The sequence below is a fragment of the Rana temporaria genome, chromosome 11, assembly GCF_905171775.1.
Source record: "Rana temporaria chromosome 11, aRanTem1.1, whole genome shotgun sequence".
In the NCBI taxonomy this organism is placed as follows: domain Eukaryota; kingdom Metazoa; phylum Chordata; class Amphibia; order Anura; family Ranidae; genus Rana; species Rana temporaria.
Genome location: NC_053499.1, coordinates 141,610,939 through 141,638,584, shown reverse-complemented (window position 1 = coordinate 141,638,584; position 27,646 = coordinate 141,610,939). Strand labels below are relative to the sequence as shown.

General features: G+C 48.0%; 1 protein-coding gene across 1 annotated transcript; it reads right to left on the bottom strand.

The window, feature by feature from the left end:
* Positions 1 to 595: 595 nt before the first annotated feature.
* Positions 596 to 27,646, bottom strand: CMTM3 (CKLF like MARVEL transmembrane domain containing 3). The gene is made up of 5 exons (XM_040329211.1): positions 27,419 to 27,646; positions 15,650 to 15,805; positions 11,492 to 11,587; positions 7,638 to 7,761; positions 596 to 967 (listed from the first exon to the last, which is right to left on the bottom strand). Exons 1-5 carry the CDS (start codon positions 27,536 to 27,538, stop codon positions 939 to 941), a joined length of 525 nt encoding a protein of 174 aa, XP_040185145.1. The 5' UTR covers positions 27,539 to 27,646; the 3' UTR covers positions 596 to 938.

Below are 27,646 nucleotides of genomic sequence, written 5' to 3'. Positions count from 1 at the left end.
TCGCAGCTCACCAGGACCAGCACTGACACTGCGCCGGTCATAAGGCGCTGCGGGCAGGAGTTTTTAGGCGAGGCCGCGGCTTCGGTCTAGTCCGCAGTGTCCGACCTCGTGAACTAGGCCGAAGGTGCGGCCTCGCCTAAAAACTCCTGCCCGCAGCTCCTCAGGACCGGCGCAGTGTCAGCGCTGGTCCTGGTGAGCTGCAGGTAGGAGTTTTTTAAGGCGAGGCCGCGGCTTCGGCCTAGTCCGCGGCGTCCGGCCTCGTGGACTAGGCCGAAGCCTCGCCTAAAAACTCCTGCCCGCAGCTTCTCAGGATCGGCTCAGTGTCAGCGCCGGTCCTGGGGAGCTGCGGGCAGGAGCTTTTAGGCGAGGCTGCGGCTTTGGCCTAGGCCGCAGTGTCTGGCCTCGTGGACTAGGCAAAAAAAAAATTGATTTTTTGAAAACCTGAATCGATTTGACCTTGCAACTCGATTCAGGATTCAAAACGATTTTTTCCCCAGCCCTAGTATACACACATACACATACAGTATTCACACACAGACACACAATATACACACAGAACACACACACACACTGAAAAGGTACTGGAGAGGCTGGGCAGCTATAATCTTGGGATTTTTTTTAAAGACACAGATATTTACATACTGTCCTTGTCCAGAGGCAACCCTGGTGGGGCCCCCTAGTGGCATGGGGCCCTCGGGTAGTGCCCGAATGCTCAGTCCGCCCCTGGATCCCACCATCTTTCTGGAGCGGAGTTCCTCCTTAAAAAAATAAAATAAAAAATCCCAGTTGTGAGCCGTCCTTGGGATGGAATATAAAAATAAGAGTTTGTGTTTTCCGGATGACAGTTGTCAGCGGTGGGTGCGATGGAGACATCACCTCCTCCTCCTCCTGGTGGCGCACAGACACAGCACGGCCTCGGGCAGGCGTAGAAAGCTCGCTCAGTCGGAATCGGAGTCAAATTCGTCATCTACAAGGTAAAGACAAGGTCACCTTCGGTTTATGTGAACGCGGAATATAAAATATACACACTTGGGAGACGCTGACTTTGAAGAAGAACATGTGGCTGCCAGCTGGGGCCTCAAAAAACATTTCTGTATAACGCAAAGGATTGTGGGAAGGAACAGCCTCGCCTTTGGAAGACTTTTCCAGAGAAAAACCTCTCAGTCTGAAATGCCAGACGCCTGGCTGTCATGCTGATCCAAGGGTATTTATCAGTAGTCGCTGACCTGGATGAAGCATGCAGGGATGGACTTCTGGCCTTCCTGATCTGCATTTCATTGCAGATGGTACTGAAGTCAACATAACAGCCAGGCAACTGTCATTTTCAGGAGAAGGTCGGCAATGGCCCCCGATGCTGTAATTCCCATAGTAAGGAATGCAGAGGAAATCTGTTAGGCGGGCCATACAGGGAACAGTTTTCATGGGACTAAACACAAAGGGCTAGATTCAGATAGCCCGCCGTAACTTTGTGCGGGCGTGGCATATCTCAGATACGCTACGCCGCTGTAACTTAGTGAGGCAGGTTCTGTATTCACCAAGAACCTGCGCCCTAAGTTACGGCGGCGTAGCGTAAATCTGCCGGCGTAAGCGCGCCTAATTAAAATTGTGAAGAGGTGGGCGTGTTTCATGTAAATAAAACATGACCCCACGTAAATGACGTTTTTGACTACGTGAACGTGACCCAGTGCGCATGCTCCAAATTAACCCTCAAAAAGCCAATGCTTTCAACGTGAACGTAAATTACGCACAGCCCTATTCGCAAACGACTTACACAAACGACATTACCGACGAAAAATTTGATGCGGGAACGACGTCCATACTTAACATAGGATACGCCGCATATAGCGGGGGTAACTTTACGCCGGAAAAAGCCTAACGTAAACGACGTAAAAAAATTCGCCGGGCGGACGTACGTTTCTGAATCGGCGTATCTACCTAATTTGCATATTCCTTGCGGAAATCGACGGAAGCGCCACCTAGCGGCCAACGTAAATATGCAACTAAGATGCGACGGCGTAAGAGACTTACGCCACTCGGATCTTAGCCAAATTCCGGCGTATCTTGTTTTCTGAATACAGAAAAAAGATACGCCGGAGCATCCTAGAAGTTACGCGGCGTATCAATAGATACGCCCGCGTAACTTCTTTCTGAATCTACCCCAGATTCTTCATCAAAGCACCCATAACAGAATAAACAAGAAGTATGTAAACCCTATTTAGTGCCGGTTCAGATTGGTGCGATGCGGGAACACTGAGAATCCACTGCAGGTTCCCGCATCGCACAGCAGTTCACACTGCACTATGCGAGCTGCTGGGAGTGTCAATACAATGTTGAAGGGGTTGTAAAGCATCAAGTTTTTTTTCACCTTAATACATCCTATGCATTAAGGTGAAAAAACGTCCGATGCTTACAAGTCCCCCCATTTACTTACCTGAGCCGTCGAAAGTCCCGCATCGTGAACACGCTGGCTTCTCGGCTCATTCATTGGATGATTGATAACAGCACAGTCATTGGCTCCCGCTGCTGTCAATCAAATCAACGACGCGGCGCGCCAGGGCCGAGTGATACAGTCGGCGGCTATGGCCGCAGGCTGTATCACGGGAGCGCGCCCGCAAGCTAACCCCCTTGGGAGAGTGCTTCCCGGAGGGGTTAGCTCTTGCGGGGAGGAGCCGATACAGCCGCTGAGGGACCCCAGAAGAAGAGGATCGGGGCCACTCTGTTCAAAATTAACTGCACAGTGGAGGTAAGTATGACGTTTGGTATTTAAAAAAAACAAAAACCTTTACTAACCCTTTAACCACTTAAGGACCGCCTAACGCCGATATACGTCGGCAGAATGGCATGGCATGGCTGGGCACAGGCACATAAATGTACGTCGCCTTTAAGAGCCCAGCCGTGGGTCGCACACGCAACCTGGTCTGAAGCTCCGTGACCGCGGGACCCGAACGGTCACAGGAGCTGAAGAATGGGGAGAGCTGTGTGTAAACACATCTTCCCCGTTCTTCACAGTGGCGCCGTCATTGATCGTCTGTTCCATGATATAGGGAAAGACGATCAATGACGTCACACGTCCAGCCCCGCCCCCCTACAGTTAGAAACACATATGAGGTCACACTTAACCCCTACAGCGCCCCCTAGTGGTTAACTCCCAAACTGCAATTGTCATTTAAACAGTAATCAATGCATTTTTATAGCACTTTTTGCTGTGAAAATGACAAAATTCCAAAAATGTGTCAAAATTGTCCGATGCGTCCGCCATAATGTCGCAGTCACGAAAAAAAATCGCTGATCGCCGCCATTAGTAGTAAAAAAAAAAACTGTTAATAAAAATGCCATAAAACTATCCCCTATTTTGTAAACGCTATAAATTTTGCGCAAACTAATCGATAAACGCCTATTGCGATTTTTTTTACCAAAAATAGGTAGAAGAATACGTATCGGCCAAAACTGAGGGAAAAATATAAAAATGTTATATATTTTTGGGGGATATTTATTATCGCAAAAAGTAAAAAATATAGAATTTTTTTTAAATTGTCGCTCTATTTTTGTTTATAGCGCAAAAAAAAAAAAAACGCAGAGGTGATCAAATACCACGAAAAGAAAGCTCTATTTGTGGGGAAAAAAGGACGCCAATTGTGTTTGGGAGACACGTCGCACGACTGCGCAATTGTCAGTTAAAGTGACGCCGTGCCGAATCGCAAAAAGGGGCAAGGTCCTTAACCTGCATATTGGTCCGGGTCTTAAATGGTTAATGACACCCCCATTTCAGCTCTCATAGCGCACTGCAAACTGACAGTTCGGACAGGAATCCGATCACCCATGCAATCCGATTCTGCTGTGGACCAGAAAAGGAGTCCTGTGCGCGTTTGGTCTGAATGCGATGCGAATTCAGCCATACTATTGGCTGAAATCGCATCGCACGGACATCGCATGTGCGATCTTGCACCACGCACCTATGGGAACCCGTGAATTTCTTTGCTAACTTTTGGTGTTTTGAAAATGTCTTGTTATATCATTTTGATACATGCAAAAAAGTTACTGTTGATCCTGCAAGAAATCAGCTGATACTTCCTGTGCTCTCATTGTTACAATGTATCAAGTCCTCTTCTGTGGATTACAGAACATTCCCCACCCTATGATAGAGAGATGAGGAGGGGGGTGTACAAATGCCAGGTATACAGGCCCAGATTCACAGCCGAGATACAACGGAGTATCTCAGATACTCCGTCGTATTTCTCAGAGTATCTCAGAGTATCTATGCGACTGATTCATAGAATCAGTTACGCATAGATAGCCCTAAGATCCGACAGGTGTAATTGTTTTACACTGTCGGATCTTAGGATGCAATACCGCGGCCGCCGCTGGAGGGAGTTTGCGTCGTAAACCAGCGTCGGGTATGCAAATTAGTAGTTACGGCGATCCACAACGGTTTTTCGCGTTCGCTACGTCGCTGCTAGTCTAGTTTCCCGTCGCAAAGTTAGTCGTCGTTTTTGGTGCCCTAACTTTACACAGCACACGTATGTACTGTATAAAGTATGGCCGTCGTTCCCGCGTCGAAATTAAAAAATTTTTCCTTCTTGCGTAAGACGTCCGGGAATACCGAAGTACGCTACGCACGTCGCCGTTTGAAAAAATGACGTCACTTTGCGCAAAGCACGGCGGGAATTTCAGAACGGAGCATGCGCAGTAGGTCCGGCGCGGGAGCGCGCCTAATTTAAATGGCACACGCCCCTTTGAATTACGCGGGCTTATGCCGGAGGCCGCCAGCGTAAGTTTTCTTACGTGCTTTGTGAATCAGGCACTTGCGATGAAAACTTGCGGCGGTGTAACGTATCTACGATACGTTACGCCGCCGCGATTCTACGTGAATCTGGGCCACAGTGCCTTGAAAAAGTATTCATACGCCTTGAAATTTGCCTGCAGAGCTCATTGAGGAGAGCTCTGAGAGCTGATTGGAGGGAAAGGGCACACCCCCTTCATAAAAGCACACAGGAACAGAGCTGAGGCTGTCCATCAGCTGGAGGTCCCTCCCTTGTCACCATTTTTCTCTTGGTGTCAGGAAAACGTGTCAGAAGTGATTCACGCTGATAGCAGAGGAATGAAAATAAAATATAAAAAATGATACTTAAGCCTCATGTACATGCAGGGAGAAGTTTAGTTTGTAGATTTGTAGAGTGACTTTAACATGCTGGTGTTGGACAATCCTTATATAATGCAGAAATAATTATGTGAAATGCGCCCGGCCTATTCTCTGTATATTTCCTGTTTTCTTCTGTTATGTGTGCCAGAGTTTCATCCTTGCAACATCATTTCCTGAATGGATCCGGTCAGAGAATAGACACAGGACGTGCATCTGACTCTTATTACAGGAGAACGCTGACAGATCTCCTACCAGATAAACACCCAGAACAAGATCTTATTTCACTGCATTATCAGAGCCCGGCCTTCCAGCACTGCAAAGAATAAATGATGCCAAAGCATTCTTTTTCTCAGTTTTGGATACAATAGGGGCTTGATAAGACATGCAGTTGGGGGGGGGGGGGGCATTAAAAGTTGAGACATGTTTTAGCGCCCCCAAATGTCCATCTATTAAGCTGCAAAGGCGGTGGACGAGGGGGTGTTCACATCAGGGCTGCTGATAAGGCAGTACAGTCAGCCCTCCTGTACTGGCCCCGGGCCCCATTAGTTCAAAGGGGGGGCCAAGGCACCTGTTAAGCAGGAGGGCCAGCTGTACTGTCTTTTTCCCTCCAGTTGCACTGCAGGGGGATTGGTTCTAGCAGATGTGTATTGCCAGCTTCTCCTCTTTTCCCCTCTGGCTGCACTGCAGGGGGATTGGTTCTAGCACATGCGCACTGCCAACTTCTCCTCCTCTTTTCCCCTCTGGATGCACTGCACTGCAGGGGGATTGGTTCTAGAACATGCACACTGCCAGCTTCTCATCCTCTTTTCCCTCGGCTGCTCTGCAGGGGGATTGGTTCTAGCACATGTGCACTGCCAGCTTCTCGTCCTCTTTTCCCTCCAGCTGCACTGCAGGGGGATTGGTTCTAGCACATGCGCACTGCCAGCTTCTCGTCCTCTTTTTCCCTCTGGCTGCACTGCAGGGGGATTGGTTCTAGAACATGCGCACTGCCAGCTTCTCCTCCTCTTTTCCCCTCGGCTGCACTGCAGGGGGATTGGTTCTAGAACATGTGCACTGCCAGCTTCTCCTCTTCCCCCCTCTGGTTGCACTGCAGAGGGATTGGTTCTAGAACATGTGCACTGCCAGCTTCTCCTCTTCCCCCCTCCGGCTGCACTGCAGAGGGATTGGTTCTAGCACATGTGCACTGCCAGCTTCTCCTCCTCTTTTCCCCTCCGGCTGCACGGCAGGGGGATTGGTTCTAGCACATGCGCACTGCCAGCTTCTCATCCTCTTTTTCCCTCCGGCTGCACTGCAGGGGGATTGGTTCTAGCACATGCGCACTGCCAGCTTCTCCTCCTCTTTTCCCCTCTGGCTGCACTGCAGGGGGATTGGTTCTAGCACATGCGCACTGCCAGCTTCTCCTCCTCTTTTCCCCTCTGGCTGCACTGCAGGGGGATTGGTTCTAGCACATGCGCACTGCCAGCTTCCCCTCCTCTTTCCCCCTCTGGTTGCACTGCAGGGGGATTGGTTCTAGCACATGCGCACTGCCAGCTTCTCCTCTTTCCCCCTCTGGTTGCACTGCAGGGGGATTGGTTCTAGCACATGCGCACTGCCAGCTTCTCCTCCTCTTTCCCCCTCTGGTTGCACTACAGATGGGAATAGTTCTAGCACATGCGCACTGCCAGCTTCTCCTCTTTCCCCCTCTGGTTGCACTGCAGGGGGATTGGTTCTAGCACATGCGCACTGCCAGCTTCTCCTCCTCTTTCCCCCTCTGGTTGCACTACAGATGGGAATAGTTCTAGCACATGCGCACTGCCAGCTTCTCCTCTTTTCCCCTCTGGTTGCTACTGCAGGGGGATTGGTTCTAGCACATGCGCACTGCCAGCTTCTCCTCCTCTTTTTTCCCCATGTCTGCACTACAGATGGAAATGATTCTAGCACATGTGCACTGCCAGCCACCTGTGTGCCCCTTTTCCCTACAGCACAGCCAACTTCCCTCCTCCCCTCTCCCGCTGGCAGGCTGCTACAGATACAAAGATGGATATTTCAGGATGGAGAGCAGGGGGAAGTAGCCAAAAAATACGTAATTTTTTGGGACCTTTCTTTTCTGAATGAACACAGTAAGTCATTGGTACCACTCACTCCTGTGTCAATTCATCACTAAAGCATAGTAACTTGTGTTTGCTATGCTTCAGTTTGTGAATGAGCAGGAAGCCTTCGAGTGCTTCCTATTCTTTCACCTGTACAGCTGAGGTTGCAGAGAAAGAGACTGAGACCGAGGGCCCTGTAGGTAGGCTATATGGAGACCTGTGATTTCTAACAGCAGCCCTGGTTCACATCCCACAGTAAGAGCTGTGAAAATGTCAAACTCCCTCCAGAGGTGGTTCTGGCCATCGCAGGAGATGTGGGTATAGGACAGTGTATGGAGGTTTTCCATTGGTGTGTGTTTTTTTTTCTCTATTGGTGGAGCTGGATGGCCCTGCGTCTTTTTTCCAATGACATTACCTACGTAACTCACCATCTGACTTCTGTTGCTGTGGCTCATTCTCCTCGGGCTCGCCTTTCTTCAGAAACTTGATGAGGTCATTGAAGATTACGTAGAAGTCTATTGCAAAAACAATTGTTGCTATAAAACCTAGAACCTGCCAATCGGAAAGGGAAATCAGTGAGAATACTTATTACAGAACAGCAAACTCCACCCAAAGTCTGATTGTAGATGGACACCAGTGAGCCGGCTTTTCTAATCTCATGGATGAGGATGAGCCGGACACCCCCCGCGTTTCGGTTCGCACCAAAACTTGCGAACAGGCAAAAAATTTGTTCCAACACATGAACACCGTTAAAGGGGTTGTAAAGGTTCGTCTTTTATTCTCTAAATAGTTTCCTTTAAGCTAGTGCACTGTTGGTTCACTTACCATATTTATCGGGGTATTGCACGCTCCGGCGTATAGCGCACACCCCTAAAGTGGACCCGACATTCCTGTAAAAAAAGATTTTAGTACTTACAGTTTTGGTGTCTTGCACGGCGTCCATCGGCGGCCTCGTCGGGTCCGGCGTCTATCTGCGGCTTCGGTGTCCTCTTCGTCGGGTCCGGCGTCCTTCTGCGGCGTCCTCCTTGCTCGATCCCCGCCGAGTTTGAATACTGCGCCGGCATATACCGAGCGCAGTACACTTGTGTATAGTCGGGCAGGCTCGGCTACTCTCGTGCTCACGTCCTGTACGTCCAGGACGTGAGCGCGAGAGGAGCTGAGCCTACCCGACTATACACGAGTGTACTGCGCTCGGTATATGCCGGCGCAGTATTCAAACTCGGCGCGGGAAAGCGGGTATCGGCATATACCGCGCACCCACGATTTTGCCCTGATTTTCAGGGCAAAAAAGTGCGCGGTATACGCCGATAAATACGGTACCTTTTCCTTCGATTTCCCTTCTAAATGTTTTTTTTCTTTGTTTGAATTTCTCACTTCCTGTTTCTCCTCAGTAAGCTTCACACCATCATCCGAGCGGTGGAAAGTCATTTAGAACACCTTACTGAGGAGGAACAGGAAGTGAGAAATTCAGACAAAGAAAACAAAGAAAAAAAAACATTTAGGGGTAGATTCTCGTACAACGGCGCATTAATGCGCCGGGCGTAGCGTATCTAAGATACACTACGCCGCTGTAACTTACTTTGTTTTTGTTTGAACCCTCAACGAATTTGCGCCGTAAGTTACGGCAGCGTAGTGTATCTGTTGCGGCGTAAGGGCGCGGAATTCAAATGGCTGTGATGGGGGCGTGTTTTATGTAAATACGTCGTAACCTGACGTAAACGACGTTTTTTTTTTTTGCCGTCCGTGGGGGTATCCCAGTGCGCATGCTCGAAATTAACCCGGAACAAGCCAATGCTTACGACGGTGACGTCATTCTACGCAAATCCCTATTCGCGAACGACTTACGCAAACAACGTAAAAAATTCAAAATTGTACGCGGGAACGACGGCCATACTTAACATTGAGTAGGCCTCATAACAACAGCTTTAACTATACGCCGGAAAAAGCCAAAAGCAAACGACGTAAAAAAATGCGCCGGGCCGACGTACGTTCGTGGATCGCCGTAACTAGCTAATTTGCATACTAGACGCGGATTTCGATGGGAACGCCACCTAGCGGCCGCCGAAAAATTGCATCTAAGATCCGATGGCGTACTAAGACGTACGCCTGTCGGATCGAACCCAGATGCCGTTGTATCTTGTTTTGTGGATACGAAACAAAGATACGACGCGGGACATTTAAAATTACGCCGGCGTATCAGTAGATGTCGTGCTCACCCCCTTCCTTGGACTACTGGAGAGTCAGGACACTCTCTACGTTGCAGATACAGAAAGGAGCTGTGTGTTAGTGGGCGTCCTGACATCCGCTAACGGACGCGTTCCCATAGGGTGTCATTACAAGTCCGTTAACGGACTTGTAATGAGCGGACGAACGGTCCGCTAGTGTGAAAGGACCCTAAAAAGCAAAATGGAAGGATGAGGTAAGTGAAGGAGGACTGCACTAAGGTAAGGGAAGCTATTTAGGGAAAAAAAATTGTACCTTTAGAACCCCTTTAAGGACTAAGCCTTTTTCTGTTACTTTTTACAAACAAGATAAAATCTGTATTTTTTGCTAGAAAATTACTTAGAACCCCAAACATTATACATATTTTTTTTAGCAGAGACCCTAGAGAATAAAATGGCGGTCGTCGTTGCAAAATTTTATGTCACACAGTATTTGCACAGCGGTCCTTCAAACAAATTTTTTTCGAAAAAAAAAAAACATTTCATGAATTAAAAAAAAGCTAAACAGTAAAGTTAGCCCAATTTTTTGGGATAATATGAAAGATGATGTTACGCCAAGCAAATAGATACCAAACACGTCACGCTTTAAAATTGCGCACACTTGTGGAATGGAGACAAACTACGATACTTAAAAATCGCCATAGGCGACGCTTTAATTTTTTTTACCGGTTACCAGTTTAGAGTTACAGAGGGGGTCCTGTGCTAGAATTATTGCTCTCGCTCTAACGATCGCAACGATACTTCACATGTGTGATTTGAACACATTTTAAATGTTTTTATCTTTCTTATTTATTTAATTTTTTATTTTTACACTGTCCCTTAAAATTATTTTATTTTTTTGATCATTTTTATTGCTGTCACAAGGAATGTATACATCCCTTGTGACAGCAATAGTCACGTGTCAGGTATTTTTTTGGAGGGATCTGGGTTCTATAAGACCCCCAAATCCCTCCTTTGCACTTAAAGCGGAGGTTCACCCTAAAACTTTATTTTTTTATGTACCATCCCATCCAGCTGACTTGCGTCATCTTTAGTATGGTTTTTTTCGCCGCTGTACTTACCGTTTAATCGTCCAGTTTCGTTTCAGACTCCGGCGGAGAAATAGGCGATCCTATGAAGAGGGAAACATGATTGACGTCTGGCTGTGGCGCGTCACGCGTTCCGAAAATAGCCGAAATAGGACTCGGATATATACGGCGCCTGCGCAGTCAGCTCCTAGTCTGTGCGCAGGCGCCGCATAGCGCTGTGAAGAGCCGAGTCCTACTCCGGCTATTTTCGGGAACACGTGACGTGCCATAGCCGGACGTCAATCATGTTCCCCTCTTCATAGGAACGCCTACTCCCCGCGGGAGTCTGAAACGAAACTGAAGGATTAAACGGTAAATACAGTGCAAAAAAACAAAAACAAAAAAAAACATACTATAGATGACGCAAGTCAGCTGGATGGGATGGTACATAGATGTTTTTTAGGGTGAACCTCCGCTTTAAAGTGGTTGTAAAGGCAGAATGTTTTTTTATCTTAATACATCCTATGCATGAAGATAAAAAGCCTTCTGTGCACAGCAGCCCCCCTAACACTTACCCGAAGCCCCACCCTGTCCAGCGATGTCCACGAGTGTCTCAGCCATCCGAGATTCTCCCTCCCTGATTTGCTGAGACAGCAGCGGTGCCATTGGCTGCCTCTGCTATCAATCAAAATCAGCTAGCCAATCAGGAGAGAGATGGGGCAGGGCTGGGTTTGGGCTCCATGTCTGAATGGACACAGGGTGCTGTGACTTGGCTCGGGTGCCCCCATAGGAAGCTGCTTACTGTGGGGGCACTGAATAGGAGGGAGCGGCCAGGAGCACAAAAGAGGGAGCCGAGAAGAGGATCAAACATTCCCATAGACACTCCTAAACCTTGTGGACGGCCTTCCCAGAAGAGTTGAAGCTGTTATAGCTGCAAAGGGCGGGGCCAACTCAATACTGAACCCTACAGACTAACACTGGAATGCCATTAAAGTTCATGTGCGTGTAAAGGCAGGTGTCCCAATACTTTTGGTAATATAGTGCATCACTTACCGCAGCAGCTTTGGATGCCGCACAGGAATATTTGGACACGGCTACGAGGGACACTATGAAGTAGATGATGGCGGCGGACACACAGCGAATGAAGTCCTGTAGGAAACATCTCAGGTTTAACAATGAATCAGTGAATGTGTAAACAACAGATCATTTGTCCCGGGAGAGGAGCGAGGGTTAATGCACTTTCATCCAAACGCAAGTGGCGGGATGTTCTGTACGGATGAAGTGCGCCAAGTCACATGACCGCTCCAGCACTATTATTTCATTTTCCAGGACCTCATTAAATTTCTACATAAACACTTTGGGCTAGATTCATGTACGAGATACGACGTCGTATCTATGCGCCTGATTCATAGAATCAGTTACGCATAGATTTCCCTAAGATCCGACTGGCGTAAGTGTCTTACACCGTCGTATCTTAGGCTGCATATTTACGCTGGCCGCTAGGTGGCGCTTCCATATATTTACGCAAGGAATATGAAAATTAGGTAGTTACGCCGATTCAGAAACGTACGTCCGCCCGGCGCTATTTTTTACGTCGTTTACGTTAGGCTTTTTCCGGCGTAAAAATACCCCTGCTATATGAGGCATATCCTATGTTAAGTATGGCCGTCGTTCCCGCGGCGAATTTTGAAAATGTTACGTCGTTTGCGTAAGTCGTTCGCGAATAGGGCTGGACGTAATTTACGTTCACGTCGAAAGCAATGACGATTTGCGGCGGAATCTCGAGCACTGGGATTCTTTCACTAACGGCGCATGCGCCGTTCGTAAAAAACGTAAAATACGCGGGGTCACCATTCATTTAAAAAAACACACCCACATCATCCCCATTTGAATTAGGCGGGCTTACGCCGGCCCACATACGTTACGCCGCCGTAACTTAGGGCGCAAGTTCTTTCTGAATACGGAACTTGCGCCCTAATTTACGGCGGCGTAACGGAGATACGTCACGCCCGCACAACATTAAGCAGGGCTATCTGAATCTAGCCCTTTGTCATCTGTCTGGACACTAAAAAAAACTGCAATGAGAGAACTGGGGAGGACGCCATTGCTGATCCCGCTAAACACAAAGAAAGATCTTTTCGCGCTCAGGCCTCAATCCAAAATCAGCTGCTAGCACCTATACTCTGGTAAAGTATATCAAGATTATATATATATATATATATATATATATATATATATATATATATATATATATATATATATATATATATAAAAATAAAAACATGCAGCGATTATATTATATGTAATAACGTGCAAAGTGCATACAAATACAATGTACCATGCATGGTGAGTTCCTCATTGTACATCCTATCTCCGAACTACGCGTTTCGTCAGAGGACGTCATGGGCACAACGAAAAGCATAGGGTGGAGCTACGATGTACGAAGCATAACTTACCACGCATGCAAGGCCAATTGTGGCCATTTTGGGCACTGGCAAGAGAATCTGTAAATAATTTAACAAATGATCATGTGACACGGCTGCAAGCTGTCTGACTGTCATGCATATCCTGCTAAACACAGAGAAAGATCTTTTCGCGCTCAGGCCTCAATCCAAAATCAGCTGCTAGCACCTATACTCTGGTAAAGTATATCAAGATTATGTAAAAAAAACAAAAACATGCAGTGCTTAGATCAGTGGTCATCAACCCTTGCCTTTAGGGCCCACTAACAGGCCAGGTTTTATGTATTACCTTGGGACTAGAATACTGCAATCACTGAGCAGAAAATGATATCACCTGTGATGTATTTCAGTTATCTTGAAAACCTGGCCTGTTAGTGGGCCCTGAGGACAGGGTTGATGACCACTGGCCTTGATTATATGTAATAGCCTGCAAAGTGCATACAAATACAATGTGTACCATGCATGGCAAGTTCTGTGTCGTACATCCTAGCTCCAACCTATGCGTTTTGTCATAGAGGACGTCATCAGGGGCACAACGGAAATCGTAGGGCGGAGCTAGGACGTACGACGCAGAACATACCACGCATTCAAGGCCGATCGTGGCCATTTGGGGTACTGGCAAGAGGATCCGTTTGTTCCAGCCATATCGTATATGTTCACTATGTGATTGCAATATTTTAGCTTTTATGAAACGCTTTAAACTGGATCAAGCTATGGTTGTTCTTTTGTTTTGTTTTACTCATGTGCTGAAATGTGCTGAATGTCTGGCTGAGGACGTGCGTCCCTGATGACAGGCAGGAGTGCCTGAAGCACCTTCCTTTAACCCAGTGTTTCTCAATTCCAGTCCTCAGGCCCCCCCCCAACAGGTCAGGTTTTCAGGATTTCCCTCAGATGAAAAGGCTGTGGTGATTACTAAGGCAGTGAAACTGATCAAATCACCTGTGCAAAATAATGGAAATCCTGAAAACCTGACCTGTTGGGGGGGCCTGAGGACTGGAATTGAGAAACACTGCTTTAACCATACCAGGGTGTTATTGATGTTCCATCACATTCACTAATGCCCCCTACACACGGTCGTAAATTCCGACAGCAAAAGTCCGATGTGAGCTTTTCATCGGAAATTCCGACCGTGTGTAGGCTCCATCAGACTTTTGCTGGCGGAATTTCCTCTGCCCCCCTCCCCCCGGATTGCACTACTGCCTTATACACACACACAAAGCTATGGCTCTCTGCCCCCCTTCTCCTGGATTAAACTGCAGCCTTATACACACACAAAGCTCTAGCTCTCTGCCCCCCTCCTCCTGGATCACACTGCTTCTTTATACACACAAAGCTCTAGCTCTCTGCCCCCCTCCCCCGGATCACACTGCTGTCTTATACACACAATGCTCTGGCTCTCTGCCCCCCTCCTCCTGGATCAAACTGCTGTCTTATACACACAATGCTCTGGCTCTCTGCCCCCCTCCTCCTGGATCAAACTGCTGTCTTATACACACAATGCTCTGGCTCTCTGCCCCCCTCCTCCTGAATCAAACTGCAGCCTTATACACACAAAGCTCTAGCTCTCTGCCCCCCTCCCCCGGATCACACTGCTGTCTTATACACACAATGCTCTAGCTCTCTGCCCCCCTCCTCCTGGATCAAACTGCTGTCTTATACACACAATGCTCTGGCTCTCTGCCCCCCTCCTCCTGGATCAAACTGCTGTCTTATACACACAATGCTCTGGCTCTGTGCCCCCCTCCCCTGGATCATACTGCTTCTTTATACACACAAAGCTCTAGCTCTCTGCCCCCCTCCCCCTTGATCACACTGCTGTCTTATACACACAATGCTCTGGCTCTCTGCCCCCCTCCTCCTGGATCAAACTGCTGTCTTATACACACAATGCTCTGGCTCTGTGCCCCCCTCCTCCTGGATCAAACTGCTGTCTTATACACACAATGCTCTGGCTCTCTGCCCCCCTCCTCCTTGATCAAACTGCTGTCTTATACACACAATGCTCTGGCTCTGTGCCCCCCTCCCCTGGATCATACTGCTTCTTTATACACACAATGCTCTGGCTCTGTGCCCCCCTCCCCTGGATCATACTGCTTCTTTATACACACAATGCTCTGGCTCTGTGCTCCTTATACTCCCCCTTCTTCATCAAACTGCTGCCTTACACAGACTCATCATTGGATTTCACCTCCTTATCCAGCCATGTGCTCGAGCTCCATGCTCCCTCCCACAGTCTGTGATCAGCGCTACCATTGGAAGCCCCCTCCTCCTTCTTCACCTCCTGTGCTCTGCACTACTCCTGGCGCTTCCCTCTGAGTTCACAGGAGCCAGATCTAGAGGAAGCATCGGGTATCAATGCACACTGACAGTATTGACTGTCAGCATGCATTGAGAACAACACTAAAAACAACACTGGGCGGTATACATCCGCCACAATGTTGATTTACGGCAGAACCCCTGGGGACCACCAAAATTTTTGCGTAGACCACAGTTTGGCGACTGCCGAGGAAGACCCACTCACTCCTCCAGTCTGACAAAACCCCGACATGTGATTTAAATTCTCAGCAACCACACAGAACCGAAACACCGCGCTTTCCCTTTCCTTCGGCTGGATCTGGGTTGGAGGAACAGCTCACAGGAAAAAGGAGAAGACTTTGTTAAGAAAGAGGAAACACAATTCTCTGCAGGGTGACTTGGCTGGTTATTGGAGGGGGGTTCCTACCAACGGCAGGATGACGTCATCACTTACCAGCAGAGGCCACAAGATCCCCTTCAGCTGCTCATTCAGTTTAGTGGAATAGGCAAAAAATGTAAAGAGAGCCCAAAGGAACTCTATGAGCGGTACGGTCATCAGACTGACGGCGGTCGATGCGATGTAACAGATGAACGTGAGAAAAGACACCACCTGCCAACACAAGAATCAGAAATTACATTTTACTGGAGAAAATGCATTATTTTTCCTTTTATTAGAAATGCGGTTTTGCCCATTGCCACCAGATTCAAGAGACCCTGCGCCAGATTCACATAGAATTACGCCGGCGTATCAGCAGATACTCCGACGTAAGTCCGAATCTAGGGCCGTCGTATGTTTAAGTGTATTCTCAAACTGAGATACACTTAAACATGCCTAAGATACGACGGCCAGCGCCGTCGTATCTTAGGGTGCAATATGTACGCTGACCGCTAGGTGGCGCTTCCATTGCGGTCGGCGTAGAATATGCAAATGACTAGTTACGCCGATTCACGAACGTACGCTTGCCCGTCGTAGTGATTTTACGTCGTTTCCGTAAGAGATAAGCGGCGTAAAGATAAACATGCCCCCTAGGTGGCGTACTCAATGTTAAGTATGGCCGTCGTTCCCGCGTCGCAATTTGAAAATGTTACGTTGTTTGCGTAAGTCGTCCGTGAATGGCGCTGGACGCCATTTACGTTAACGTCGAAACCAATGACGTACTTGCGAGGTTATTTCGCGCAATGCACGGCGGGAAAATTCGAGACGGAGCATGCGCAGTACGATCGGCGCGGGGAACGCGCCTAATTTAAATGATCCACGCCCCCTACATGGATCATTTGAATTAGGCGGGCTTGCGCCGGGGGACTTTACGCTACGCCGCCGCAAGTTTACAGGCAAGTGCTTTGTGAATCAAGCACTTGCCCGTAAAACTTGTGGCGGTGTAACGTAAAGGAGATACGTTACGCCGCCGCAGTTCTACGAGAATCTGGCCCCCTGTCATCAGACCATTCTGTTCAACAGTAGTCTTCCCATAAGATAATATGTGCATTTTATTTATTTATAGAAGCCTCTATAAGGACTGAGAAGACATCTAAATGGACTGAGAATGCTGCTGAGCTTCGCCATCTTGGATGTGATGTCAGCAGCCCCACCAACTCAAGTGACCCACTTTAGCAACCTCTCTCAACCTTTTTACAATGGCGGAACCCTTGAAATGTTATTCATTGTAGATGAGCCACACCACATTGGTGTACAATAAGAGAAGGTCTTGCTTGCTTGATGGTCAGTAGAAAGAATGCCCTGTTATACTGGTGGCCAGTGGAAAGGGTGCCCTATTACACTGGAGGTCAGTGAGGAAAATGTCTACTATAACGGTGGTCCATGAGAAAAATGGCCATTACAATGGAGATCCATTAGAAAAGCGCTCATTACAAAGGAAATCCATAAGAAAAATGGCTGGTACAATGGAGATCCATGAGAAAAACGTCCATTACAATGGAGATCCATGAGAAAAGTGGCCATTACAATGGAGATCCATGAGAAAAATGTCCATTGCAATGGAGATCCATGAGAAAAACGTCCATTGCAATGGAGATCCATGAGAAAAGTGGCCATTACAATGGAGATCCATGAGAAAAATGTCCATTGCAATGGAGATCCATGAGAAAAACGTCCATTGCAATGGAGATCCATGAGAAAAGTGGCCATTACAATGGAGATCCATGAGAAAAATGTCCATTGCAATGGAGATCCATGAGAAAAACGTCCATTGCAATGGAGATCCATGAGAAAAGTGGCCATTACAATGGAGATCCATGAGAAAAAATGTCCATTGCAATGGAGATCCATGAGAAAAACGTCCATTGCAATGGAGATCCATGAGAAAAGTGGCCATTACAATGGAGATCCATGAGAAAAATGTCCATTGCAATGGAGATCCATGAGAAAAACGTCCATTGCAATGGAGATCCATGAGAAAAGTGGCCATTACAATGGAGATCCATGAGAAAAACGTCCATTGCAATGGAGATCCATGAGAAAAGTGGCCATTACAACGGTGGTCCATGAGAAAAGTGGACATTACAACGGTGGTCCATGAGAAAAGTGGCCATTACAACGGTGGCCCATGAGAAAAACACCCATTACAATGTCGGTCTGTACAAAAAGTGCCCATTATAATGGTGGCCCATGGGAAAAATGCCCATTACAATGGAGATCCATTAGAAAAGTGCTCATTACAAAGGAGATCCATAAGAAAAACGCCCATTACAACGATGGTCCGGGGGAAAAAATGCTGATTATAATGCTGGCTCATGGGAAAAATGTCCATTACAATGGAGATCCATAAGAAATGGTGGTTTCTCATGGTGGTCCATGAGAAAAATGGACATTACAATGTTGGTCCATTAGACTAAAAACTTTTTACAACATTGGTTCCATGAGAAAAGTGGCCATTACAACAGTGGTCCATGAGAAAAACGGCATTTACAATGGTGGTCCATTAGAAAAACACCTGTACGAAAAATGCCCATTATAATGGTGGCCCATGGGGAAAATACCCATTACAATGGCGCTTAATGAAAAAAAAACACCCATTACAATGGCGATCCATGAGAAAAATGGCCATTACAATGGTGTTCCATTAGAAAAACACCTATTACAACGTTGGTCTGTAAGAAAAATATAATGGTGGCCCATGGGAAAAATGCCCATTGCATGGGTTGGCAGGGAAGGACCCCCATTCATTGGAAAACAATGAGCCAGATTCACAGAAGAGATACGACGGCGTATCTCTGATACGCCGTTGTATCTCTCAGAGAATAGATAGCCCTAAGATCCGACAGGTGTAATTGTCTTACACCGTCGGATCTTAGGATGCAATACCTCGGCCGCCGCTGGGTGGAGTTTGCGACGTATTCCAGCGTCTGGTATGCAAATGAGGATTTACGGCGATCCACGACGGTTTTCGCGGTCGTTACGTCGTCGCTAGTAATAGTTTCCCGTCGCAAAGTTACGGCTGCTTTAACATGGCTTAACTTTAGTCGAGCCATGTTAAAGTATGGCCGTCTTTCCCGCGTCGAATTTCAAATTTTTTTTTCTTGCGTAAGAAGTCCGGGAATACGAAAGTACACTACGCACGTCGCCGTTCCAAAAAATGACGTCACTTTGCGCAAAGCACGGCGGGAATTTCAAAACGGAGCATGTGCAGTACGTCCGGCGGGGGAACGCGCCTAATTTAAATGGCACACGCCCCTTTGAATTAGGCGGGCTTGCGCCGGCGTAAGTTTTCACGCAAGTGCTTGGTGAATCAGGCACTTGCGATGAAAACAGCGGTGTAACGTATATACGATACGTTACGCCGCCGCACTTCTACGTGAATCTAGAGGAAGTTCAGACAGAGATGAGTTTGGAGGAAGCCCAAGGGATGTACATGGCTGTTTTAGCACAAATTACACAAGCAGCACTGAAATTCAAGAAAAGATAAAAAAAAATAGTAAAAACAGCAATTGTTTATGATACACGGTTCTTTAGCCAACGAAATGTCAGTCGATTCACATCTACCTTAACTGGAAACAGTTCTAGGTCTATATATAGCTGTGCAGACGCTCTCAGCGGTAGAAATCATCACCCGGGAAAGAATTTTCCCATAAGATAACATTTGGAAGTGTCTGTATGAAGAATAAACACGCATGCTGGGCCAGTGTTATATGGCAGTTGAACTCTTTTAGCTAGATTCAGGTACAGCCGCCTATCTTTAGGTCGGCGTAGCGCATCCCATTTGCACTACGCCGACGTAAGATAGTGAGGCAAGTACTGTGGGGTAGATTCAAGTAGGGGAGCGCACTACTACGGCGGCGCAGCGTACCGTTTTTACGCTACGCCTCTGTAAATTACTTCATTCACAAAGCATTTGCTCCGTAATTTGCGGCGGCGTAAGCGCGCGTAATTTAAATGATCCCGTAGGGGGCGTGGATCATTTAAATTAGGCGTGTTTCCGCGCCGAACGTACTGCGCATGCTCCATCGGGAAAATTTCCCGACGTGCATTGCGGGAAATGACGTCGCAAGGACGTCATTTGCTACGACATGAACGATTTTTTCGTTTTTTGCCATTCACGATTCACTTACGCAAATTATGTAAATTTCAAAAATCGCGACGCGGGAACAACGTGTATACTTACCATTGGCTGCGCCTCCTAATAGCAGGAGCAGCCTTACGCAGAAAGCGACGAACGCAAACGACGTAAAACATGACCGCCGGGCGCGCGTACGTTTGTGAATCAGCTTGAGTATGCAATTTGCATACTCTACGCTGACAACTACGGGAACGCCACCTAGCGGCCAGCGTCAGAATGCAGCCTAAGATACGACGGCATAAGAGCCTTATGCCAGTTGTATCTTAGGCTACAATCGGCGTATCGAGCTTTCTGAATACAGAAAGTCGATACGCCGGCGCTACTTAGCAATTACGCTGCGTATCTATGGATACGCAGGCGTAATTGCTTGCTGAATCCACCCCTGTATTCACAAAGCACTTGCCTCCTAAGTTACGTCGGCGTAGCGCAAATGGCCCGGCGTAAGCCCGCCTAATTCAAAATAGGCAGGTAGGGGGCGTGTTGTATGGTAATGAATTCACGATTCATTACCATACATGTAAATGAAGCGCCGATCGTACGGCGCATGCTCAGTATCACTTCGCAAATGGTCCATCCATCTTCCCATTGGCTCCATCCAATGGGAAGATGGATGGAGCCAAATGCAGGACAATCTTATGCCCCGTACACACGATCGGATTTTCCGTCAGGGGCGCTATACAAATGCACGACACACTTTTCACATAATTATGAAAAAAAAAAAAAAAAATGGAAAACCATTTATCATTTTCCTTCCACTTCACAATTAGGTGCCGCTTTGTGTTGGTCTATCACATAAAATCCCAATAAAATACATTTATGTTTTTGGTTGTAACATGACAAAATGTGGAAAATTAAAGGGGTATGAATACTTTTTCAAGGCACTGTATATAGATAGTGCCAACAGTTACAATACAATTCAAGACATGAGGGTTAGGAGGGCCCTGTTTATAAGAGCTTACAGTCTCAATGCTTACTACGGCCAATCTGTAGTATATTGTACAGTAACCATTACATGGGGGGTGACCTCCAATCAGACGAGGGCATTGTATTCAGAAGACCGATCTCCGTCCTCAGATACCCGACACACCATGTGCCAGATTCACAAATGAGATACGACGGCGTTTCTCCTGATACGCCGTCGTATCTCTGTTTCTATCTATGCGACTGATTCATAGAATCAGTTACGCATAGATATCCATAAGATCCGACAGGTGTAATTGTTTTACACTGTCGGATCTTAGGATGCAGTACCGCGGCCGCCGCTGGGGGGAGTTTGCGTGGTAAACGTCGGGTATGCAAATTAGGAGTTACGGCGATCCCCGACGGTTTTTCGCGTTCGCTACGTCGCCGCTAGTCTAGTTTCCCGTCGCAAAGTTAGTCGTTTTTTTTTGGTGCCTTAACTTTACACAGCAATCGTATTGCTGTGTAAAGTATGGCCGTCGTTCCCGCGTCGAAATTTTAAAAATAACGTCGTTTGCGTAAGCCGTCCGGGAATACGGAATTACGCTACGCGTGTCGCCGTTCAAAAAAATGACGTCACGGCGCGCAAAGCACGGAGGGAGTTAAGAAACGGAGCATGCGCAGTAGGTCCGGCGCGGGAGCGCGCCTAATTTAAATGGAACACGCCCATTTAAATTGGCCCCCCTTGCGCCGGAGGCCGCCGGCGTAGTTTTCATCGCAAGTGCTTGGTGAACCAGGCACTTGCGATGAAAAATTGCGGTGGTGTAACGTATCTATGATACGTTACGCCGCCGCTGCCCTACGTGAATCTGGCCCCATGTGCTCAGAGCTGTAACCTTATTACACAAGACCCACAGAATCTGCTCATGGCCGCGTTCCAATGGAAGAAGCCGGACACACCCGGGAACAACAATTTCTCCACTATCAGCAAATGACATAATCACACTGAATTGGTATCATAAGGAAGATGGAGCAAGGAGACCTCAACATGTGCTCTGTGGCCCCGGGACCCCTTGCTGGTAATTCTACTAATTGCCGAATGGATTGAAATGGCGCGTGGGCATTTAAAGTGGACCTTCACCCTTTATTTAATGGTGCCCTCCTCCGCCTTCTTCCCACTCCCTATGAGAGAATTGCAATAAATAAATAATGGGCTAGATTCAAGTAGGGGGACGTACAATTGTGCGGGCAAAGCGTATGTTATTTACGCTACGCCGCCGCAACTTACAGGAGCAAGTGCAGTATTCACAAAGCACTTGCTCCGTAAGTTGCGGCGGCGTAGAGTAAATGGGGCCGGCGTAAGCGCGAGTAATTCAAATGTGGAAGGGGGGCGTGTTTTATGTTAATGTGTGATTAACTGACGTGGTTGACGTTTTTTTACGAACGGCGCATGCGCCGTCTGTGTACATATCCCAGTGTGCATTGCTCCCAAGTACGCCGCAACGACGTATTGGTTTCGACGTGAACGTAAATTACGTCCAGCCCTATTCGCTAACGACTTACGCAAATGACTCTAGCAAATCGAAGCGGGAACGACGTCCATACTTAACATTGCGTGCGCCTCATAGAAGCAGGAGCAACGTTACGCCGAAAAAACCTTACGCAAACAACGTAAAAAACTACCGCCCGGGCGCACGTACGTTTGTGAATCGGCGTAACTAGGTAATTTGCATACTCTACGCCGGAAACGATGGAAGCGCCACCTAGCGGCCAGCGTTAATATGCACCCTAAGATACGACGGCGTAAGAGACTTACGCCAGTCGGATCTTAGGGTAATGTCGGCGTATCTTGCTTTCTGAATACAAAAAGAAGATACGCCGGCGCAGCTTTGAATATACGCGGCGTATCTATGGATACGCCGGCGTAAATCATTGCTGAATCTAGCCCAATATGTTTTGGTCATTTTTTTTTCACTTTGGGTAGAGTAATGTCACGTACACGCGACCGTTTTTCATGACGAGAAAAATGCAATTTTTTTAATTGGTCATTAAAAGCGGCCGTGTGTAGGCTCCAGGGCATTTTTCTCGACGTGAAAAATGGGCATTAAAAATTTAGAACATGCTCTTTTTTTTTTCACGTCGTGAAAAACAGTTGTGCGTACGTTTTATTGAGGGGGGAAAAAAGGTGCATACTCAGAAGCAAGTTATGAGACGGGAAAATGAGCAAAAGCAGCTCAAAGGGTGGCGCCATTCGAATGTAACTTCCCCTTTATAGTGGCTTTGTACGTGTTGTACATGACCGCGCTTTGCTCGAGCATTTTTTATCACGATCGTGTGTATGCAAGACAGGCTTGAGAGGAACCATGTCAAGAAAAACTATGTTTTTTTTTCATGATATTAACAATGGTCATGCAGTATTCGGGCGGTGCGGTTTTAACCCCCGCTAGTGGCCGAAAAAGGGTTAATACCGCCGGCAATGCGAAGGAGCAGTAAACACACTGCTCCAAAGATGCGGCTAGCAGGACTTTTGGAGTGGTCCTGCTAGCGCACCGCTCCAGTGTGAAAGCCCTAGGGGGGTTTCACACTGGAGAAACAGCAGACGCTGTTTAGGGTCAGTTCGCAATAGCGCCCGCAAAACCGCCTCAGTGTGAAAGGGGTCTAAGACGCACTTTTTGTGCGTCTTATGGAGCAAATATTGGTCAGCATTGGAACTGGTAAGGCTGCATGCATTTCATGGGCACTGGTAAGGCTGCATTTCATTGGCACTGGTAAGGCTGCATGCATTTCATGGGCATTGGTAAGGCTGCATGCATTTCATGGGCACTGGTAAGGCTGCATTTCATTGGCACTGGTAAGGCTGCATGCATTTCATGGGCACTGGTAGGGCTGCATTTCATTGGCACTGGTAAGGCTGCATGCATTTCATGGGCATTGGTAAGGCTGCATGCATTTCATGGGCACTGGTAAGGCTGCATTTCATGGGCATTGGTAAGGCTGCATTTCATGGGCATTGGTAAGGCTGCATTTCATGGGCATTGGTAAGGCTGCATTTCATGGGCATTGGTAAGGCTGCATGCATTTCATGGGCACTGGTAAGGCTGCATGCATTTCATGGGCACTGGTAAGGCTGCATTTCATGGGCATTGGTAAGGCTGCATTTCATGGGCATTGGTAAGGCTGCATTTCATGGGCATTGGTAAGGCTGCATTTCATGGGCATTGGTAAGGCTGCATGCATTTCATGGGCACTGGTAAGGCTGCATGCATTTCATTGGCACTGGTAAGGCTGCATGCACTTCATTGGCACTGGTAAGGCTGCATGCACTTCATGGGCACTGGTAAATATTTTAGTACAGCCCGTCCCGGTACTGGTGAAAACGCACTGCCCTGCAGAATCGCATGGGGCAGCGATTTTGAAAAGTTGCATGCAACTTGCAGAAATGCAGGCATGGCAGCTCACTCACTTGAATAGGCTAAAGTTCCAACGCAAAGGCGGCGCGCTAAAGCGCTAGGATGTGAGCGTAGCGTACATTTTTTTTTCTCTTATATGAATGTGAAAGTGACAAAGTTCATGACCTCGGCCGTCCCATAGATCTCCATGTCATGGACTCCCGTCCAGTAATACGCAGCGCCCCGGGCGCGGTCACCGACCATCTCATCCCCCAACTCCCTGCTGTCCTGATGTCAACCGGCCATGATGAAAGTGAAAACACATTCGCCATCTGGAAGAGGACTTCACCTCCCCCGCCCCCCTCCCCCTCCCACACATGTGGATTGCATTAAGTGATAATAATGAGGCCGTGCGATTTCTGCAGCCACAGACAACGTGGGATATAAATCAGGATGGAGCAGCCATAGAAGATAAGATTGCAGAGGATGGGGGGGCAGTGATGGGCCACTTTATTCATATACAAGGGCCTCGAGTGTGGCCCCTAAAATCACCGGGGGGGGGGGGGGGGGGGGGGGGGAGGTGACAAACTGTTGGCACTATATAAACCCCGTATTATAATAATATAATGTAATACTACAAAGTTTATAGACTATAAGCATGCTGCAAGAAAGGGTCAGAGACTATGAGCATGCTGCAGGAGAGGGTCAGAGACTATAAGCATGCTGCAGGAGAAGATTAGAGACTACGGGCATGCTGCAGGAGAGAATGAAAGACTATAAGCATGCTGCAAGAGAGGGTCAGAGACTATGAGCATGCTGCAAGAGAGGGTCAGAGACTATGAGCATGCTGCAAGAGAGGGTCAGAGACTATGAGCATGCTGCAAGAGAGGGTCAGAGACTATGAGCATGCTGCAGGAGAGGGTCAGAGACTATAAGCATGCTGCAAGAGAGGGTCAGAGACTATGAGCATGCTGCAGGAGAGGGTCAGAGACTATAAGCATGCTGCAACAGAGGGTCAGAGACTATGAGCATGCTGCAGGAGAGGGTCAGAGACTATAAGCATGCTGCAGGAGAAGATTAGAGACTACGGGCATGCTGCAGGAGAGAATGAAAGACTATAAGCATGCTGCAAGAGAGGGTCAGAGACTATAAGCATGCTGCAACAGAGGGTCAGAGACTATGAGCATGCTGCAGGAGAGGGTCAGAGACTATAAGCATGCTGCAGGAGAAGATTAGAGACTACGGGCATGCTGCAGGAGAGAATGAAAGACTATAAGCATGCTGCAAGAGAGGGTCAGAGACTATGAGCATGCTGCAGGAGAGGGTCAGAGACTATAAGCATGCTGCAACAGAGGGTCAGAGACTATGAGCATGCTGCAGGAGAGGGTCAGAGACTATAAGCATGCTGCAGGAGAAGATTAGAGACTACGGGCATGCTGCAGGAGAGAATGAAAGACTATAAGCATGCTGCAAGAGAGGGTCAGAGACTATGAGCATGCTGCAAGAGAGGGTCAGAGACTATGAGCATGCTGCAGGAGAGGGTCAGAGACTATAAGCATGCTGCAAGAGAGGGTCAGAGACTATAAGCATGCTGCAACAGAGGGTCAGAGACTATGAGCATGCTGCAGGAGAGGGTCAGAGACTATAAGCATGCTGCAGGAGAAGATTAGAGACTACGGGCATGCTGCAGGAGAGAATGAAAGACTATAAGCATGCTGCAAGAGAGGGTCAGAGACTATGAGCATGCTGCAGGAGAGGGTCAGAGACTATGAGCATGCTGCAGGAGAGGGTCAGAGACTATAAGCATGCTGCAGGAGAGGGTCAGAGACTATGAGCATGCTGCAGGAGAGGGTCAGAGACTATAAGCATGCTGCAAGAGAGGGTCAGAGACTATGAGCATGCTGCAGGAGAGGGTCAGAGACTATGAGCATGCTGCATGAGAGGGTCAGAGACTATAAGCATGCTGCAAGAGAGGGTCAGAGACTATGAGCATGCTGCAGGAGAGGGTCAGAGACTATAAGCATGCTGCAAGAGAGGGTCAGAGACTATGAGCATGCTGCAGGAGAGGGTCAGAGACTATGGGCATGCTGCAAGAGAGGGTCAGAGACTATAAGCATGCTGCAGGAGGTAGTCAGGAGTCAGGAGTATGCACATGCTGCAAGAGATGATTAGAGACTATGGGCATGCAGGGATCCACTGACAGAATCTGCAGACCATACCAGGGATCCACTGACAGAATCTGCAGACCATACCAGGGATCCACTGACAGAATCTGCAGACCATACCAGGGATCCACTGACAGAATCTGCAAGCAGACCATACCAGGGATCCACTGACAGAATCTGCAGACCATACCAGGGATCCACTAACAGACACTGAGCAGAGCTGGGATCAATAATATTAGATCAAATGAGGAATCCACTAACAGACATTGAACAGAATTAGAAACACATAGAGGGATCCAGTGCCAACAGCTAATCAGGGCTCATATGACGGATTCACTGGCGGAATCTGAGCGGATAGGATCCGATTACATGGGGGGGGGGGATCCATGGTGCCAAAAGCCAAGCAGAGTAAATATCAGGTCATCCCTTATCTGAAGCCGGGCAGAGCTAGAACCAGATCAGATCAAGGATCCATTGGCAGAACTTGAGCAATTGGGATCAGATGATGAGGGATCCGGTGCCAATAGCTGAGCCGGGCAAATATCCACTGACAGAAGATTAGCCGATCTAAGATCAGATCATAAGAGGGGTCCACTGAGATGTTGAGAAAAGCAGATCTCACGAGGGATCGTCTTCATGTGAGCAGATCATATAAGGGATTGGCTGACAGAAGTTGAGCAAAGCTAGAAGAGATGACATGCAGAGTGAGGACCAGATCATAAGAGGGATCCACTGAGACAGGATCAGATTTTTTAGGAGCGATCCACTGCCAGAAGGTGAGCAGATTTAGCAGATTGGGTTTTATGATGGATCTCCAGGCAAAGCACTGAGTGTGACTGATATTAATATAGAGGGGATCCAAAGCTGAGCATGAGGAGGGATCCACTGAGAGAAGTTGGGAGCAGATCTCATGAGGGATCCACTGAGAGAAGTTGGGAGCAGATCGCAGGAGGGATCCACTGAGAGAAGTTGAGCAGAGATAGAATCAGATCAGATGAGGATCTAGTAGAAGAATCTCTGCAGAGTGAGGAGATCCTGTGCTGTGGGGGATCCGGTGAAGGAGGTAATGTGATTTCGGTCCTATTAGTAGAAGTTGATGGGAGTGAGGGGGAGGAGGGATCCGGTGAGCGGAGTTCTCTATAGAGGATGGATGGGAGCGGTCGGTCGGTAGGTAGATCGGTCGGTCGGTACTCACCCACTCGGCCAGCAGTAGTTGCCCCTTGCGGGAGGCGATGAAGTCTCTCCCGGGGATGAGGGCTCGGAGGGCGGATCGGGGGGGTCTCGCCGCCTCCTCCTCACTCTCGGGGTCCCCCATGCTCTCTCCTCGGTCGGTCTCCGGAGCGGAAATGGTGACAATACGGAAACGTTCTGTGATGAGCGAAGTGTGAATTAACCCCTCCGCCGCCGCAACCCACTTCCTGCC

Excerpts from the sequence above, each read along its gene's own strand:
- CMTM3 (XM_040329211.1), bottom strand. The coding sequence starts at position 27,538 with ATGGGGGACCCCGAGAGTGAGGAGGAGGCGGCGAGACCCCCCCGATCC. Across the intron at positions 15,806-27,418 it reads AACTACTGCTGGCCGAGTGG|GTGGTGTCTTTTCTCACGTT; the intron begins GTGAGTACCGAC and ends TTGTGTTGGCAG. Across the intron at positions 11,588-15,649 it reads GGATCTTGTGGCCTCTGCTG|GACTTCATTCGCTGTGTGTC; the intron begins GTAAGTGATGAC and ends TGTTTCCTACAG.